The 19,627-nt window shown below is 42.2% G+C and overlaps 2 protein-coding genes across 7 annotated transcripts in view; both read left to right on the top strand.

Moving 5' to 3' along the window:
• Positions 1–7,839, top strand: part of PARVB (parvin beta) — a 52,257-nt gene extending 44,418 nt beyond the window's left edge. For all 3 annotated transcript variants that reach the window (XM_009094077.4, XM_018918554.3, XM_050969692.1), the window contains exons 12-13: positions 485–557; positions 4,759–7,839. In XM_009094077.4, coding sequence (XP_009092325.2) covers positions 485–557; positions 4,759–4,835 — 150 coding nt within the window. In that variant the 3' untranslated portion in view covers positions 4,836–7,839. The remainder of the gene's footprint in view (positions 1–484; positions 558–4,758) is intronic.
• A 1,176-nt stretch (positions 7,840–9,015) lies between these two features.
• PARVG (parvin gamma) overlaps positions 9,016–19,627 on the top strand; it is a 32,418-nt gene continuing 21,806 nt past the window's right edge. Inside the window, exons 1-7 of one of the 4 annotated variants that reach the window (XM_050969694.1) lie at positions 9,016–9,208; positions 12,572–12,703; positions 13,977–14,078; positions 14,584–14,648; positions 17,513–17,615; positions 18,743–18,883; positions 19,277–19,392. In XM_050969694.1, the coding sequence (XP_050825651.1) occupies positions 14,000–14,078; positions 14,584–14,648; positions 17,513–17,615; positions 18,743–18,883; positions 19,277–19,392 (504 nt within the window). In that variant the 5' untranslated portion in view covers positions 9,016–9,208; positions 12,572–12,703; positions 13,977–13,999. The remainder of the gene's footprint in view (positions 9,209–12,571; positions 12,704–13,976; positions 14,079–14,583; positions 14,649–17,512; positions 17,616–18,742; positions 18,884–19,276; positions 19,393–19,627) is intronic. The other 3 variants (XM_030238228.2, XM_050969693.1, XM_030238229.2) reach the window with 3 other exon arrangements.

Raw genomic sequence — 19,627 nt, 5'->3', positions numbered from 1 at the left:
TAAAGTCCTGAGTAGTAAACTATGTCTCTCCAGAACTGTCATGTGCAGTGACAAAACTGCACAGAATTCATAATGTTAATTACCTTGCCTAAATTTCAGTAAGCATGGACAAGAAATCTGCTATGCAGATCTCTTTATATTGTAATTTTTGTTCCTCAAAGGAGAGATTAAATGAAGACCTTCTTTCACTTTCCCTTTTTGTCCATTTTCTTTCCTCTGAATTTGTGTTCCTGTGTGATCTCTGGGGGCTTGTTCAGAAACTCTTTATGTACAGTTGTACTTAGCTTATTTTGCAGATTTTCTGCACAGTCTGCCCAGGAACTGCTGTCACCAAGCACTTTATGGTTCTGCTATGTTTAATCATGTAAATGTTTAATATTGATTTAAATAAAATTATCAAGTACAGAGAATAAAGCATCTAAAATTTTTTATAAGGCTTCTGATGCCTATATAACTCTGAGATTCTAAACTCTTTGTCTTTCAGGTGCACAATGTTTCATTTGCTTTTGAGCTGATGCAAGATGGAGGCCTGAAGAAGCCAAAAGCTCGCCCTGAAGGTACGGATGTGCGGAGTGGCTTTAAATAGTGTATAAAGTCATCAAGCAGGTGTATTTAGTGCAATTCCATTCAAAGTAGCAGTAGTACCACAAAGTGGAGCTGTGAATGGGCCCCTTGAGGGTTTTCCAAAGGATTCACTGTCTGTGCCTGGGGTATATCCTGCCCAAGCTTCTTGTCTGGAGCAGATTCACTGAGGTGTCCAAATGGAGCTTTAGTCATTCATTCAAGAGCTGTTCTGTGCTACATGATCAATTCTGCTGGTGTTTTCAATAACAATCCAAGCAGAAAGCTTTTCATGGTCTAATGCCTGTAATTCTTGCAACTGGTGGTAGTCTGGGCTCCTGTGATTGGATTTCAGTGACATATTACTGGAAGACTTTGGGGGCTTTTTTAGGAGAACCAGTAGCAAACAATCTTCTTGATTTATGTGGATGTAGGGGTCAGAACTAAAAAGACTAAAACCCAGGTTTCCCCTTTAAGTCTCTGAACTTTAAAATTAATTATTGATGAGGTCTGCATTGTTCCTTGCACTGGGGATAAAAAGAGGAATTAAAACTTTATGACTGCTAAATGAGCAATTTTTATTCCTGATGGTACAGACTATGTGTTACAGGCTTCTGCATAACAGTGGAAAATAAGGAACCCCCCCCAAAAAAACATTTGTTCTGACTTAAAATGAGAAAAAGTGGTGATAGTAAATAGATTAACAAACAGTGGAGATGGTTGTAGAGGGGGGGAAAAGGCAAAAGACAGTATTAAATGGCTTATACATGCTGTCAGTACATTGTTGTAAACTGGGGGATGAAAAGTGCTCCTGAAGAATGCTGAAAATGCTGAAAAGAATGATGAAAACCAGAAGAGGTTACCTTTTCATAAGGCTTTCTTACCTTCTTTTGCTATCATGAATGGTAAAACACTATAGCAGATCTTGCTTATGGAGATTCAGTATGGAGTAAAATATGCTTTTAAGTGTTTTACTAATTGAAAATGTTATTAATATAAGCTGGAGAGCCAAACAGCTTGTACAACATTCCTTTTTTGCTGCTGCAAGATGTACCATCTCTTGTGTTTTCCTTCCTCTTCTCTGTGTGTGGCCATTCCTGGCAGCAGTTCCCAGCTGCTGGAGTGAGTGTGCTCATGTGGTATCTGTGAAACTGACTGTGGCTCCTGAAAAACTGCTCCCTTGGAGAGGACAGTCACATCTTGGGAATGGCTTGTCACCGTAGTGTCATTTGTAAGATCTTGCCATGCATTGCAATATGTGTTTCACAGAATAGTAATTCATTTTGACAGAGAATCTGAAGTTCTGCCAAAGAATTCTGTGTATAATTATGCTCTGTTAATGCCACACTCTGATCCATGGCTTGGTCATCATTAGGCTGGGAAGCCTGTCAGGTGGATCAGGCCCTTTAGCATGAATTGGGTAGTAAATGCCTCTTAGATTAGAATAATAGAATTGGAAAAGACCTCTTAACACCACTGAGTTCAAGCATTAACCCAGAACCATCGTGTTCACCACTAAGCTAGATCTCCAAGTACCACATCTACACAGCTTCTAAATTTCTCCAGGGATGGGGACTGCACCACTTCCCTGGGCAGCCTGTGTTGATCTTGACAACCCTTTTGCTGAAGAAATTTTCCCAATACTCAGTCAGGGAAACCTGCCCTGATGCAACTTGAGGCCATTTCCTCTCATCCTGTCCCTTGTTCCTTGGGAGCAGAGCCTGACCCCCCCCAGCTGTCCCCTCCTGTCAGGGAGTTGTGTAGAGCCAGAAGGGCCCCCCTGAGTCTCCTTTTCTCCTGGCTGAGCCCCCCCAGCTCCCTCAGCCCCTTCCTCAGCTCCCTTCCCTTCTCTGGACACGCTCCAGCTGTGGTATTGTCCACAGGACAAGGGTCCCAGGATGAGGGAAGAGATGAGAAAGTTGACTCCATGTATCAGAAGGCTTGATTTATTATTTTATGATAGATAATATATTAAAACTATACTAAAAGAATAGAAGAAAGGATTTCATCAGAAGGCTAAGCTAAGAATTGAAAAGGAATGAATAACAAAGGCTTGTCTCTGACCGAGACAGTCCGGCCAGGTGAACTGTGATTGGCCCTTAACTGGAAACAACCAGATGAGACCAATCACAGATTCCCCCTGTTGCATTCCACAGCAGCAGATAAGAATTGTTTACAGTTTGTTCCTGAGGCCTCTCAGCTTCTCAGGAAGGAAAAATCCTAAGGAAAGGATTTTTCATAAAACATGTCGGTGACACTCCAGCCCCTCAATGTCTTTTTTGATATGAGATTCCCAGAACTGCCCCCAGGATTTGAGGGGGTGGGCCTGGCTGTCCAACCAGTTTAATTCCTTGTAGGATTTAAGGAAAAACATTGTCTAGAGCAGAACATCATTTTTATCCCTACAGCCCATGCTTTCTTCAGTGCTTGCAAGAAATAGATTAAATAGGTTAAATCTTGTAGTGTGTCTGTGTACAGGTTTAAACAAAAATAGGACCATAGAGGTCATCTCCTCTTCTCTGTTCTTCCAGCCAAATTCAGCAGATTGGGCCAGCAGCAGAACTTGTGCTGAGTTATTGTAGCAGAACTATGTTGTGATGGATTAATTTAGTATCCTCTAAATGAGCTTGTTATGGACTGTGAGAGTTTTAAATTAATGGAATATTTAACTTTAGAGGCTATGGCCACTTTCAGTTAACATTTTATTAGTTGTTGCTGTTGGTAATGTTATAGCTGTGCATGTTTTATCCTATTATAAGAAGCATGAGGCTGAGAATATGTTTATTCTTGGAAATACCTGTTCGACACTGATTAATAAGGAGCACTGCAGTTGCCCACACAGGGAGGATGGCACTGCACACTCTGTAGTGTAATGCTTTAGTCAAAGACATAACAAGGTCTGAAAGTTAGGAAAAGGGTAGACTGGAATTACAGTATAACTTTTGCAGCAGTGGTTATTGACCACTGGTCTGGATTGTCAAGGAATGGAAATGGAATTTTCACCACTGGAAGGTAGAAAAAAAGAAAAATAAGAAAACATTCAGCAGTAAGCTTGTATTTTAATTTGGGTTGGCTTGTTTTAACTTGGGTATCAACTTTCTATGATACCTGGAAAAATTAGAAGTTTTGTATTTCAGTTTCCCCAATAGGACATTTCTTTTTTCAGGATGCATGGCTTCATAGCAATTAGGATCTTTCTTTGGGGCAGGAGAAGATTCTTCTGCAAATGTGAACTGAAAATCATAAATGAAATATGTAAAATAATACAGGCAAAAAGGGTAGAAAGAATATTTGAGAGATTATTTAAAATACCAGATAAAGAGTAGGGTTTAGAGTGGTATCTAGTGTGGGGTGGGAGGGAAGTGTGGAGAGGTCCTGGCAATGAGTCTCAAAGCAGACAGTGGGGAGGTTTCCCTTGGACCTCACATTAATTGTGCTTGGTCTGTTAATAGTTTGCTGTCTTCCTAGGACTTGTGATGATTTTTTTCATTATCTGTTCTTCCTCACTTCTGCTTCCATATATATTGGTCACTTAGTATTTTTTGCTGCTTCATTTCTCACATGTTATATCCAAAATTTCTTTCTACCTCTTCTGCCTTCTCTGTCCTGTGTCTCCCCCCAGAATACCTGCATTCTTGGCATTTTATTGTAGTATAAGTGGAGAGGTGCTAACAGGAAAGCTTTTTCTTGAGAGCTGTTCCTGACCTGTTCCCTGGCCAAGCGTGATAAGAAGGGTTATTAAATAATAAAAAGCTTGGAGTCTGCTAAGGATTCAGTCTTTGTTAATTCCTGGACCATATCATTGCAGAGCTGTGGATGTGGTTCAGTACCTCAGGATGTGTGTGACTGCTTGTTAACTGCTTCTGTGGCCCGGGAAGTCATCAGGAGTATTTCCCAAAGCCTTTATCCCAACTCTCTGACAGAAGCAGACTTTCTCTGTAGCCAGTTTTAGCTGGGGAAGGGAATTACCTTCCTGTTTCCCAGAGAGAAGTTAGCTATGAATGTATGATTGTAAAGCTGTTTTGAAGCAAATTGTACAGGCCATTTAAAAGGCTTGGGAAGATCAGAACTCTGTGTATTTTTTTTTTTTTTTTATTGACAATTTCATCAGCTCAGAGAAATGGGAACTTCTGTTCCTGTCAGGACAAATGAGGGAAAACACAATGCAAATCAAGGATTTCTCCTTTTCTTCCACAGATGTTGTCAACTTGGACCTGAAGTCTACCCTCAGGGTTCTGTACAACCTTTTCACCAAGTACAAGAACGTTGAGTGATCCTGTAAGCTGCCGAGGTCTCTTCATCCTTCAACTTCCCCAGCCAGAAGTTACAATAAACGTGCCCTCTGCATGCTCCCATTGTGCCTTATGCTATGTACTTCATGCATTCTCCCTACAGCTGATGTATTCTCTCTGTAGTTGTTTGTAAGACAATCCCACTAAAAATGATGCATGTGTATTCGCTAGGTCACTTGAAAATGTGTAGGTATTTCACACTTTTGCCAAATGGATCTGTTGTTTGCTATAACCCACAAATGTTCTTTTGAGAAAGGAAATATACCACTAACTACTTTAATAAGCAGGGAAAATATGAGACTTTCCTCATGGCTCAAGATTCTTTGCTTCTGCAGAAGACTTTCTTTTGCATACTCCCTGGTTGCAACTGGCATTTGATGATTTTCCAGGCTTAGAGTGTTAACAATAGAAAATCACCTTTGGAATTTATTTAGAAGCTGAGCCTTTTCTATTAAATAAGAGTTCGTGTGTTCTGTTTGGTGGGTTGGCTGAGGGGAATTACAGGCACTGTCTGAAGCTAATGGCAAAAGCTTCAGTTTTTGTGTTCACCTCTTTATAATCAGTGTTACTTCCATTCAGTGTTTACACAGAGTAAGTCTTGCAATGGGATGACCAGCTAATCTTTTAGTGTCTATTTTTTATTTTATCTCTTCTCTAGGAGAAAATTTGATTGCTAGGGCCACTGTCACCTGTTAGGCAGCTTCAGTCAGGCTGGTCCAGAGCTGGTCACACAGGCACAGGCTGGATTAGTGCATTTTCCCCTGTTCTTCCTGAAACTAACAGAGGGAATGTAGTGGAACAGGAGCCATCTGAGTGGCTTTTTGAGGAGAGCTTTGTGGAGGAAGCGGGATTGGCATTTCCAGAGTAAATGATATGTGGAGTATGCATTCAATATCACCCTTTTCCTTTGGGCACACAGAGGAGAGATTTGATTGCTGCTTTTATGTATCACAGCAGCAACTTTTGTTTTATGGGCATCCATTCCTTTGGCTAAAACACTAGGCAGAGCGCCCTGAAGGAGAGCAGGTGCAATTGCTCCGCTCCATGGGCTCACTTGAGTCCTTTTTTAAGTCGGCGTCTTCTTTCCCTAAATAACATTTTTTTTACACCAAACATTATTTGCCTTTGAGCTCAGATTCAAGAGGAAACATGCTATTTGAATGGTATAATTTTACAATTGGGATTTTCTCCTTCCCTTCTCAAACAGTTTTTCGTCTCAGAGAGAGAGAAATGAGCTTCTGCTTCTTTGCTTTGTATTTTTGGGTTCTGAGCTCTAGTATTTGGATTACTTGTATCACCTCTCCTTACACCTCTAAAAAAAAAAAGAAAAAGAAAGGTGGAAGGAAGTTGCCCTTTTTTTTTGCATGAAAAATTTAGATCTTCTCTGCTCTGCAAGGCTCTCTGGGGAATCTCTGCATGCCTATGCTTTAGGATGGTGCTGACCTCTCACTGTTTATACTGAGCCTGGAATGAGGATGTGCAGTTCAGATGGGGCCACTAAACTCCACCACAGCACCAACAGAGGATACTTGCACCAGGAGAAGTGCTAAGGCCTGGTGGATAGCTCTCCTGGCAGGTGAGGGAAATTAGTCAAGCTTTTGTGCTGAGAAATAAAGGTATCATGAGGCTGGAAGGTCACTGAGCTGAAAGGTCTCTCAAACTTTTGGTTTAATGCAGGGTTATTTGCAGGAAGCAAGTCTGTTAAAGAGTTGTTATACCATCCTCCTTCGTTCAGGTGATGTGGAGGTGCCAGCTCTGTTTATATTCTCTGAGTTGCTGGGAAAGACCTCCAGAGAGTGTAGTTTCTGAAATTGTAAGCAGTATTAATATCAAAAGCAAACAGAAGATAAAAAAAAAAAATATGGGTGAGGGTGATTTGGCTTTAAAAAGGTGAATGGTTATTTCTGAGCTGGGATCATTGAGCTGGCATCTTCAGGGCACATAAGCAGAGGTGAGCAGGTTATGACAGATTACAAAAGAGTGTCTGTTTTGTTGAATTCTGTGTTTCGGGTCCCCTTGCTACAACCATGAGTCTCCTTTAGCATTCCTTCTGTTAATATCCCTGTCAGCCAGGACTGCTCCTGGATCAGGAGTCACAGCCCGTTCTGTTATGGTCTTGTTTGTTGGTAGATGTTGCACAGGGAAAATACTTTTTTCATTCCTTGGCTCCTGGCTGTCTGGCCAGCTCACTGTTCTGTAGACACTGTATTTATTGTTAAACAGATTTGTGAGCAGGGCAGATTGAACTGAAGTGTGGCTTCATCCCAGTGAGCCCAGTTTCCAAGAGGAGCCATGTAGGTAAAGCTTCTCTGAACACCTGCTTTTGTCATGCCTTTTTGTGACACATGCACCATAACTCTTTGCCTCTCAGAAAGCTGAGTCAGTGTTACAGGTGTTATTCATGATACCTTTGTGTTTCTGGGGTTTTACATATGGGTAGCAGTCTGAATCCTTTTGAGTTCATCTGGAATGCTGAATGCTCTGCAGCATTAAAGCTCCCACATTTGTAAGTACTTAATGAATGTCTGTCTTTTCCAGTCCAAACAACTTGACTTTTAGGTGCATTTACTTGACACACTCAGTTACAGTGAGATGTATTACCACTGAAAAAGCTCAGATAGTCCTCAGCTGCATTCTATTTTTCAAGATGAAAAATGGAGAGTGGCAGATTTTTTAAAATAATTTTAAACCGTATAGGATTTCTAACTTCTCTTTCCCAATACTTTCAGTATTAATGTGTTTTTTAAGACTCTTTTCTACTGTTTTTAACAGTGTTTACTCTGGACTTCTAACTACTAAAAACCAGCCTTGCAGATAAAATTCTGGACTTGTCATATATTGGAGACGTCCATCTTTGTGATAAGAGTCGTGTACTGTAAGCAAGTTACAATGCAATGGTATGTTTGCTAAAGTTCACAGCAGGAATGTTTATGCATGGTTTTTGACAGTTGTTCTATTTATTCAAATAAACAAATAATGATCACTATGTTTTCTACTTTTGTTTTTATTCTCAATGGAAATATCTGTGGGAAGAACTTATGGATGGTGAGCTTCCCTTTGCTCTGGTGTGCAGAGAGTGTAGAGTGGCTCTCCAATACAGCAGGGCCATGTGAAGGACCAGGAAAATGCATTATCAGAACTTGTTATTGCTGTTGAATCCTTGAATTGTTCTTCAGTGGCTTTTTTCATGTGCGGGCCAGGTGTTTGTGGTGGGAATGTGTGCATGAGATGTGCTTTGAGAACTAACAGAAACACCCACCCAGGGTCAGCCCCTTGGAGCTCATCCAGAGACTTCTTTGCCCTATTTTCTTGTGATGTCTCCTCAGATTCTGGTTGCAAAACAGAATGTCCTTGTTAGAGGCTCTCTTCTTGAGAATAAGACTCAACAGAATTTCAGGAGTGTTAAAAGGGATTGCTTATTACTCTAAGAGAAAGGGTAGGAAGATTCTAGGAACTATATAACCATGTTTTAACAGTCATCTGCAAAGCTACAAATACATTAAAAATGTATAAAAAGCAAAAAATCTTTAGGCATCATAGGCATGAAATCAAAGGCAACTCATACAGGATTGACTACTGCTGTTCTGCATAAGTCTGGATACTCCATGCACTGGTCACTACCTCAGATTTTGTAGGAAAAGAGGTGTGTTAAAAAATGCAACTCACACCTAGAGGAAATGTCCAGGGAAAGTGGTTTCTGTAGGGAGCTATTCCCCTTTAATCACTGATGTGAAAGGGGAGGAAGAGGAGCAGCAGCACTGCCTGCTGGAGATAACTCATATCTCACATCAGGGTTTTTGGCCCTGGTGTGGCTAACTTCCTCTCTAAGGATAAATAAATTAATTTTCTAAGTTTCTCCTTCTGCCAGGTAGGTAGAGTGGTGTTGTTCTGCTTTATAAAATACTTGAAGGAGCATGAAGAAAAGGTGTATTGGAACATGATCTTATCTGCTTTTGTCTAGTTTTTTATTATATACAAAGCACAAGTGCTCTTTGAATCACCGCAGAGGGAGAGCAGCAGAGTCATGCTGGGCAGTGCCATCCAAGAACAATCATATATTTTTAATACTTTCTGGTGCTTCAGGAGTTGCAGGGCTGCATGTTTCCTGCACTTGTGTTCCTGTTTATTTCAGTCTCTGCAGCAGGGACCAGCACACACAATTAAGTTCCGGATGGGACCATGGTTTCATTTTTAAGAGCTGAGCACTGCGGCGCAACTTCCCCTTTGTGTGCTTTGTGCTGCCCTGCATGGGAGACCTCCAAGCCTGGGCGCAGCCCTCTCCCTGCGAAATTGCATCCTTACTACTGGGACAAGGTCTTGGAAGAGCTTCTGGAGAGTTACTGAAAGAGAGAATAGTAAGTCTGGAAAATGGGGTTCCTTTGGGCACTTTTTTTTCATAATTAGTGTTCTTAACTGGAAGATTTTCTGTGTCTGTGTGTATTGTTCCTACTAAGATAACATCTCTTCTGATGCTTCTGAGCAAAGATGGCTCCTGAGAAGTCTGGTGCTACACAGGGAAGTGAAAATAAGTTTTAAACTGGGTGCACAATGTGCATTCTTTTTCCCCCCTTATTTAGTTTTTAATTCTGGTTTCCTAAAGGTGGAAATATTACTATTAACATTCCCTTTTTTTTTTCCCTCCTCCTCCATGTGATCTACTTGTTTGATCTAGGCAGAGTAAGGCTTTTGTCTTTTCAAACAGGAAATGAAACAAGGGAAAGAGTTTGGTAGCATTGGAAAGAGCCTTGTGAATATTCTACAGCTGATTTGTAAGCCAGAGACCCCCATTAGTGCTTTGTGTGGTGCCTTGGGGATGTCTGGGAGCCAGACCCTGTGAAGGCTCATGGAGGAAAAGTGAGCTCTGACCCAGCTTGAGAATTAGCTGTTTATCAGTGTTTGTGATGTTGCAAGTTTGTGCAATAACCTAGCTCCTGACCTAAGAACAATTCCCTTCTTGGCAGCCACTGCAGGTGGCACACAAGAAATCAAATGCCCCTTGGGTTTAAAGGAAAGCCTGTACATCCATGGCATTCTCAGAGAATGAGCATTTCATTCAGGGAATGCCATTTCCTTTGAATAGTCCATAATTAAGCATCTATTTTATTTAAAGATGCTATAATGAAATGTCTGTACAGTCAGCATTCAAGCAGCTGACTCTTACAATGTATTCCAAGTATTGATAAAAAAACTTGTGCGGAAGGATGGGGGCTGGAAAACCAGGATGTCAGCCACAGCTCTGAGCAGCAAATTTAACTGATGGGAGGCAGGGGCTGGTTGCAGAAAATATGGAAATTAGTGCGTGAGAACCAACTCTTCTGACCTTTCCTGTTTTTCATTAAACAGCTCACCCAAGGAGGTGTCCCAACCCTGGCATGTTCCATTTTGTCTTGTTCCTGCAGTATGTTATTCTCTGAAAGGCTGTTGCCTGGGACCAAGCCTCACCAATATGCTGCACAGCCACATGAAGGGCTGCTTGTGAATGCTAATTGAGAGTAATAAGCAATGAGTTTATTAAATGCTGGAGAACTGCAGTTCTCTGCAGGCTCTGAAATGCCTGTGGAAAATCAATACTGATAAATGTGAGCTGAAATACAATAAATGATGGGCTCTTAATGGTGTGTTGCTATATAGGAATAAGATCTTGGAGATAATTCCCAATAAAAGGTCAGCAGTGATGAAAAAAGCAAACAGGACTTAGGAGGAGAGGAGCAGAGACCACTGTGCACGCTGCAGTGCACCCTTCTAAATCTGGGCAGGTCTGGTTCCTAGGACTTCGTAAAGGCTGCGATCATGCTGGAGGAAGCCCAGAAAAGAGCACTGAGGATGAGTAGCTGGTTTTCCAGGGTAGGGTAACTGTAGGCTGTCTTTGCTCAGTTTTGTAAAGAGATGGACATGGAGGCTTTGGGCCTGTAGGGCAGGAGTGACACGGAGCATTAACACAGTGGTGTGAAAAATCTGCATCCATTACTCTTTGCCTGGTGCCTTCAGGGACAGCTGGTGGGTCAGACCAAGAAACAGGAGATGGGGCTTCAGGTGATGTAGGGCCACACTGCACCTTCTCGCTGCTGAGGGCTGAGAGAGACAGACCCATGTTCAAGGGGTGAGCAGGGAGCTCATGGGGAGTGAATGTGTTGACAGCTCCTAGTGACCAGGCCCCCAGCTTTGCTATAGGAAGACTGAACTGCAGACTGGTAAAGTGTTTTGGGGAAGTGTCTCTATATCCTTGCACTGCTTATAGATTTTGGGGTTTTGGTTTCTTACCCAGGGGAGTAATTTTAAGTCTGACTGACACACAGGATTGAGGCCCTAGAGGGTATTATGCTACCTTATTTCAAACTCTGAGTTTCAGGCCTTTCTTTACAGGTTTCCAAATTTTAGAGTGGCTTCTGATGTTCAGATTCCTTGGCTAAAAAGAGCCCAGAGGTGTAACAGGCAACACACACCACTTTGATAGTTGAAGGAAGTAAAAGATATACAAATGGAATATTGCAAAGCTGAGTAAGTTGTGGTTTACACAGACCATTTCTGTTATAAGCTGGACTTCCCCAAGGCTTCACAGCTGTCAGAAACCAAATTTAAAAATAAGCTGTCTTTCGGGTTGCTCTCTGTTAATTAACTTCTCTCAGTTAATTTCATCTGGGCAGTCTTATCTCACCCAGTTCAGTTGTTCCTCAGGCACTACATCACTCAATTTCTCCTATTTTTTTTAAATCAAGCACCTTTTTACAGATAGCATTTTGTTTTGCCACCACCATAATGAAATCAGTTCTCTTGTGACCCTTTCTCCTAGTGCCTTGCTGGAAAGTTTGTACCAATTTGTTTTACCAGATTGATGTGCAAAAGAATTCAATTGCTATTTTCTACTAATATTTTCTCAGCTTTGGCAAATCTTTGTTAAAACAAAGTTCATAACATACTGACTGGAGCCTGTAAGAAATATGTGAAAGCCTTCAGAGCAGCACTGTGCTGTTTGGTGTATAAAGCTATCAAGCAGAGGAATGTCTCTTTGGAGATGTTCTGTACCACAGCATTTTCAGCAGGTGCCTTGCTCTGGGTGGTGGGAGCACCTCACTTCAGGCACCTGCCAACACCAGACAGGGCTGTCTCTGGTAAAAGAATGGAGGGAACTCCATTCCTAAAACTAGGATTGGCCACTGATTTAAATGCTCTGGATTGTTTTTTAAAGTGTCATTCCCACTCATTTCACAGGAAGAGTTAGGAAACAGTGCTCTCAGTGTGGGCATTGTGGGTAGGGAGTGGAAGAACTCTCCTGCAGGAACCTCTGAAGCATCTCATTTTCTGTTAAAAAAAGCACAAAACCATTCAGCATTTCCTCTCCCTCTCCTACAGTGGCCTGGCAGTAAAAGTCTGGTCATGACATCTGCTCTGCTCTGACTTCCAAAGATTTTGGACTGTTGGGAAGGATGAGTTCTCTTACTCATGCTAGAACCATAGTCTGCTCTAAATGTCCGGAGCCCTCATCCTCCTGTAATTTCTTTCACCTCTGCAGGCCACAGTACAGCTGCAGTTTGTAGTTCTGATTTCTAGCACTTAAATCAGTGTGCATTTAGTTTATGAAGAGCCATTTTGCTTCTTGCATGTCTGGAAGGCTGGGCCCAGAGAGCAGTGGGGAATGGAGTCAAATCCAGATGGTGACCAGTCCCAAGGAGTCCCAGGGCTCAGCACTGACGCCAGTCCTGTTTAATGTCTTTATTGAGGATCTGGACAAGGGGATCAAGGGCACACCCAGTCAGTTTGTGGACAGCACCCAGCTGGGTGGGAGTGTGGATCTGCTGGATGACAGAAAGGCTCTGCAGAGGGACCCGGACAGGCTGGATCCATGGGCCCAGGTCAGTGGTCTGAGATTCCACAAGGCCAAGGGCCCCACCCTGCCTGGGGTCACACCAAGCCCCTGCAGCTCCAGGCTGGGGTAGAGGGGCTGGAAAGCTGGGAAAGGCCCTGGGGGTGCTGGGGACAGCAGCTGGACAGGAGCCGGGTGTGCCCAGGGGGGCAGGAGGCCAATGGCACCTGGGCTGTGCCAGCCATGGTGTGGCAGCAGGGCCAGGGCAGTGACTGTCCTCTGGGCTGGCACTGCTGGGGCCACACCTCAGATCCTGGGGCACTTCTGGGAACCTCAGGACAAGAAAGGCATGGAGGGGCTGGAGCGTGTCCAGAGAAGGGAATGGAGCTGAGGAAGGGGCTGGAGCACCAGGAGGGGCTGAGGGAGCTGGGGGGGCTCAGCCTGGAGAAAAGGAGGCTCAGGGGGGACCTTCTGGCTCTGCACAACTCCCTGACAGGAGGGGACAGCTGGGGGATCAGGCTCTGCTCCCAGGGAACAGGGACAGGATGAGAGGAAATGGCTTCAAGCAGTGACAGGGGAGGGTCAGGTTGGACATGAGGGAAAGTTTTTGTACTGAAAGGGCACTCAGGCATTGGAAGGGGCTGCCCAAGGAAGTGTTGGAGTCACCATCCCTGGAAAGATACAAAAACAATGCAGATGTGGCACTTGGGAACATGGTTTAGTGGTGGTTGAACAGTTGGGACTCAATGATCTCAGAAGTTTTTTCCAATCTAACTGATTCTATGACTCTATACTAGAATTTGTAAAAGAAACTATTCAGATGCCAATGGCTGTCCTTGTATCCCCACATCTGTATCAGCTGGTCCAGTAAAGGAAGCTGCTTATCTTTAGTAACTTGTCTCAGTAATTTAACTACTGGGTTCTTTATTTAATACTCCTTAAGTACTGATAATTGTTATATTTTCTAGCACATATCCGTGAATACCTAGGGACTGAAAGCTTGTTTTTCACTTCAGTTGAAACAGGATCTTACTTATCTAATACAGGGAAAATACAATTAGATGTGAATAAAACAAGTTTTAGTTCAGGTCTTCAGGTCTTTTTCCTACATTTTCATGATTAACATTAAAAAATGAAAATTGTTTTTTAACTTCTTTTTCTTTGCACACATTTAAATATATTTTCAGATTTTTTTAAAAGCGGCTAGTGATGTAATAGTAACTGATAAAAAAACAAACCTTCAATTTGTTTGTGTTCTTAGCACTAATTTTGATCTTTCTGTCCCTTACTCATGTTCCCTTCCCCCCAATGTTTTTTACCAGTTTACCAGGAGTGATTAAAGACAATGGATCCAGACTTTTTAAATGCATTTACACAGCCTTCTACACTTGATCGATTCCTAACTGAAGACATCATTGCTAAAGGTATGTACTTTATGAACCAGGACAGAAAAAAGGCCAAAGAACCACCTGAAGGGCCAAACAGAAAATGTGCTGTACATATGAATTCTATATTTTTCAGCAGTGATCCCATGGCTGTATCAGAAATGAGTAAGCTTTTTGTGTGTAATTTGGCTGCTGACTCTTTGGGGCCAGATCATGAAGAAGCAAGACAAAGTCCAGCTGGTTCTTTAACTGAAATTTAAGTTTCACACATGTAAATCTGACCAAGTGTGTTTTCCTCTTTCTAGAATTGTCCATCTAGATCTTACTCATTTGAAGTACACTGAAGCATAATTTCCAGCAGCAGGCTTAGTAGTCTGCTATACCAGTTTCTTGCTCATAAGGAATTAGCTAAAATGAAAAATAAATGTTTCTACATCAGGCAATTAGCCATTTTGGGAATATCAAACTACTGGCAGATTTAGCTGCATGCATGCTTTAGTCATATCTGATAACTGTGATGGATCTTGTTTGCTTCCTTCCACAGGTGAGAAGAGGAAACTCATAAAACCGACCTCAAGCAACAACCCCAAACTGGAAGAATTGAAGCTGGTACCACTTCTTTTTCTGCATTGTTTAACCCTCACCTTGAGTTGTGCTAAAGTGAACAAAGAACCTGGTTCTTTAACCTCTTTCAGCCCTGTAAATTGTCCAGTCTTCTGACCCCAGTCCCCCACTCTCTACAGATAGGAATGAGCTCTGCTTTTGGCATTTGGGCTCCACTCAAAGGAAGCCAAACTTTTGTTCAGGACAGCATCAGGATGGCTGGGGCCATACAGGATCAAGTTTCCAATGCAGTGAGCACTGCTGCGTGTGGAGTGCAGATACAAACCTGAGTGGCTTCTGATGTGACACCTCTCCTAACCTGGGCTGTGTGGGTAAGCCACACCAGAAGCACACAGCTGCTCTTTCATTGTGATGGTAACGTAACAGCTACAAGAACCCAGGGTTTCTTGGGAATCTTGGGATCTCAAGCAGAGTCATGTCAGCATTTTCTGTAACTAAAGAGAGATATGGTGCAGGTTTACTGCACTGATCCCGTGGTAACTTTTAGGAGTGCTCTACTGATTTGCAGCAGCCTTCACCAGCAGTTGGCTCAGATGTCAAGGTTAGCAGAGAGCAGAGGGGGATGGGATGAAGAGTATGCAAGTCACCAGGAATTCAGGATGAAAGTTTTCAGGCCCTTGTGTGGTGCATTACCTTCTTGAGGTGACTGTGAAGGATGAGTCCTATTCCACAGGCAAGAACTTCATTTCCATCTAATTTTGAAAGTCTCCCTAGTGTGTTCAATCACTGTTTCAATTTCTCTAATAGCACAGTCCACGTAATAAAACTTCCTGGAAGAAAAGTGGATGTATCCTATGAGACCAGCACTCCTTGCTTTATAGAGGTGCTGAAATGGTTATAAATATTATGAAAAGCAGTTTAAGATATGTGCTGTTGTTTGTAATTTGTAGCATTTATAAGCATGTAGGTAGGTGTGTTTCTATATTAGGTATTCATGCACATTTGATCAAAAACATATGATTTTGTGTCAGGTTTTCATGATGTTGTTATACCAAAGGGAAAGTCTGAAAAGTGGTGCTGCAAAATACAATTATGTTGTCTACAGAAAGACTGGATTTGTTCATTTGAGATTGCTAAAAATGAAGAGTTTTTCTCACTTATGAAAATTTCTGTGAGCTTCAGTGCTTAATCAATTTCCTGTCAGATATTCCTGAAATGGTGTTCATCACTGTCTAATGTCTTTTCTCTGGGTCATGAGGAGATGGAAATTGTGTCCTGAGGGAGAAAAAGTCCTCTGGGTTTCCATCAGTGCCCCTTGATTGCCTTCCTAATCTAAAGATTTGATGGCTTCTCTAGAGAAACATTTGGGATGGAGACAGGGACAGGGAGGAGTATTCAAGGGAAGAACAAGGGAAGCAAAGAAACTCACTGGGGAGAGAGACTTTCACTGCATTTTCATTTTGAGGTGACTTTGGAGAACTGAGAAATACGAAATGTCTCCCTGTAGTTGCTATAAATATCCAGCTGCATGTAAAATAGAAGATGGTTACATTCTGAAGCCAGCAGCAAACTTCTTAAAGTATTCCTTTTCTGTTTTCCCTGTTTGCTTATTTGTAGACATGAGGCTCTACTCTGCAGCTGAGTGGGGCCCCCACAACTAGGCAGAAAGAAGAACTGTGTGAGCTGCAGGCTATGGACGTGGCTGGGAGAGCAAAGGAGGGATGCAGGATGTGTCAAGCTGGGAGAGCAAAGGAGGGATGCCATAGGGGTGCTCAGCAGTGCTTGCTGTTTTTCTGACTTCCCTCTGGCTGGACTCTTGTGTTTGTGGTTCTGGTCTAGCCTTCGCACATCCAAAGTGTCACCAAGCATCAGCTGAAAAGCACAGCTTTCTGCTCTTGTTACTTCTTAGCTGAGGATGCATTTTTCAGTTTGACAGCTTCCCACTTCAGGATTTTTTTATTTCTTGTGCAGTTTCAGGCTTCTCAGAGACTTTTCTTTTCAAGCCCTTCTTACATTTTTGTTAATGTTGGCGAGCTTTCAGGAATCTGGTACGAATTTTCTCCTCTGTTTACAGCAAGTGAGAAGGATATAATCCACTCCAGACACTCACTCATAATAATCATAGCAATAAAAGTAATACCTTTCCCTCCTACAAGAAGGATGTTCATGTTGGCAGCCAGCTGGGGCTACTGCTTTTCTGTTCTGCTTCACAAGGTCATATTCCCTTTCCCTCAATACATGTGAATAAAACACATGCTTGGAGAAGCACTGAGGAACTTCTTTGTTCTTCCATCTAGGAGCACATATGGTTCCTCTCCTTTTGTAGCCAGACCTGGCTTCCTGAGCAGCTTCCCCTTTGTAAAGGGAGGAAGGATATTGGAAGGTCAGTGGGAGGACTGCCATGTAAGAAAGTTCCAAGGAGATATTTGGGGATTGAGTGGTACAATATTGCAGAAAGAAAAAGAAAACAAAACCAGGAGATGAGAGGGAGGAGTGCTAATAGTGTGGATGAGTACAAGAAACTACCCACAGAATGAGCCATGCCTCTTTTCTTACAAACTTCTTCCTGGCAGTTGAATTTGTGTGAATTCTGTGATGTGGGATGAAGGCAAGAGATGGGAAATGTACTGTGCAGCCTTTTCCCTGGTGGAAGTGGGAAGAGAGTCTCTTTCCCAAGCTCTATAACATAATTCCTTGGAATATAAGTAGCGAGATATCTGTCTCACTTGATAATTAGGAAAAACTAACCCTTTAGAAAACAACCAAAAAGCACAAAGGAAGTGGAGATTGAAAGCAAACCAAGATCTGAGATAAGGGACTGAAGAGAGAGGTGAAACAGAATATAGCACCAAGTGCTGTGCTGTGCTGTCTGAACAAAAGGATTATAATTGCTTTGTTTTCCCCTGCAGTTCTTGACCGAGTGGATCAACAGAACTCTGAAAGAGGAACACATAGTAGTTAAAAGTCTGGAGGAAGATCTGTATGATGGGCTGGTACTTCATCATCTCCTGGGTGAGCTGCTCCTTTGAGTTTAGTTCTTGCAGACATCTCATGGAGAAAGTTTCAAATCAGAGACATTTCATGGAGGAACTTTTTGGAGAGCAGTGGTGCTGGCTTCTGCTCATCCATGTCATCAGCTGATTAGTAGGAAGGATATGATTTTGACTCCTTCTCAGCCGATGAACAGGACAAATGTTGGTGATGATTAGGATGAGCATTGCGATCAGAAAGAATAGTAGGTAGGTGACGAACTTTATGATATATGGATCTGAGGCTGTGATACTCAGGAATTGCAGTAGCAGGGACCTGTCATCACTTTTCACTGCACTGAGGGCCAGCTGTGATAATCACAATTCTGAACAAACTCCCACTATTGTTTCACATGGTTACTTTACTTCAAAGAAATTCTTAATATCTGCTAGTTGAGGTAATGAAAAGGTTAACTATGAAGTGTGAAATTCAGCACTTCTGAAATGAAGGATGAGCATAAACCAGGAACACAAAGGTGGCTTGTGGTGCTACCAGAAACATTGGATGGAACCAGCACTGCAACATGTTTTTCTGCCTTAAAAAAAAAAAAAATTAAAAGCTCTGGGTCTAAAGAACTGTTCTGGTTCTGGAACTGGTAAAATCTAAGAGGCTTTTGGCACTATGTAGTGCTTGTATAAGATGTGGCCTCCTGGAGCAGCCTGTTACCTATTTCTAGTTCTCCATCTCTCCTGTCCCTATTACATTTTTTTTCCTTTTCACTCTCCTTGGGGATGTCTTTTAAATCTATTTCCTTTCCACCGGGGCTGAGAGCAGCTGCATGAGCAGGACTGGCTAATATTTCATACTTACTTGCCTCAGCAATGAACTCAGATTTCATCTATATATGAATTGATATCAACTTTGTACATTACCTACAGGAAATATTCATTCCTTGGATTTCTGTAGAAGAAATTGAAAGAGCTGGGGCTGGGGGCTGATGCTACAAGGAGTGACTTGAGTCTTCTCCCTTTTGCAGAGCTTTTAAATGATACTGAATATTTAAAACAAGACTTTGTGTACTCTGCTGTCATTTTATGTTTCTCATTATTTTATTTTTCCCTACAATGATGTTAAAATACATCCTTCTTCCTATGGATCTCATGCAAAAGAAAACTTAGGATCTCTCAAGCTGGATGTTGAGAAGATTGCATTAACAGAAAAAAAACAGCGAAAGAAACTCTCAGTGATTCTGGATGTTTTGGCCAAGTGTTTGCAACTAGAAGAAAGTCAGCTGAAATGGAGTGTGGAATGTAGGTGCAGAAGTGAAATCAAATAAAATTATCCATCACAGGCTTCTTGTGCTATAAGGCTGCTGTAAGGCAATGTGCTGCCAGAACAGTAATTAAACGACCTGTTTTCAATTACTAGTTGAATAGAAAGTGAGATAGAAATATCTGATCCGCCTAGGTCTGCCTCCTCTAAGGTGTGGCTTGTGGATCATTTAAGTGCCCTCAGCATCCCTGTATATCGCACTTTTAAGCTGTGCTATTGCTAAATTTTGATATTATACAAACCGCAGTCTGGTGTCCCACTGGTGTTATGGCCCTCCATAACTTTGGGGTTCTCTGCACAGGGGAAAATTCATGATGGTGGAGGGAAGTTCACGTGTTTTGCACACTGAGCATTGTTTTCTTCATTTATAGCTATCTTGGCAAAGGACTTACTGAGCACACTGCATCTTCTGGTTGCAATAGCAAAGCACTTTGAACCCACCCTGGCTCTGCCTCCAAATGTTCAAGTGGAGACAATCACCATCGAGGTATTTGTAGTTTCAGTATATGTTATTCTAGTAGACCCTAGAGTCCTTTCACAAGGCTAACCTGCTTAGAATTAGAAGAAATGTGCATGCAGCTGTGAAAGAGATGCTCATGTTTTCTGTGAACCACACCTGTCAATTTCTGAGTTTGTTGGATTAGATTGAGTATTCGATTTGGATACTCTGTCTTTAAAAGGGGAAAAGCACTATGCTGTTTTTCTTCCTCAGCCAAACAAGG

Source organism: Serinus canaria, chromosome 1A, assembly GCF_022539315.1.
Source record: "Serinus canaria isolate serCan28SL12 chromosome 1A, serCan2020, whole genome shotgun sequence".
In the NCBI taxonomy this organism is placed as follows: domain Eukaryota; kingdom Metazoa; phylum Chordata; class Aves; order Passeriformes; family Fringillidae; genus Serinus; species Serinus canaria.
Note: the sequence above shows the minus strand (reverse complement) of the source record. Positions and strands in the feature narration are given on the sequence as shown.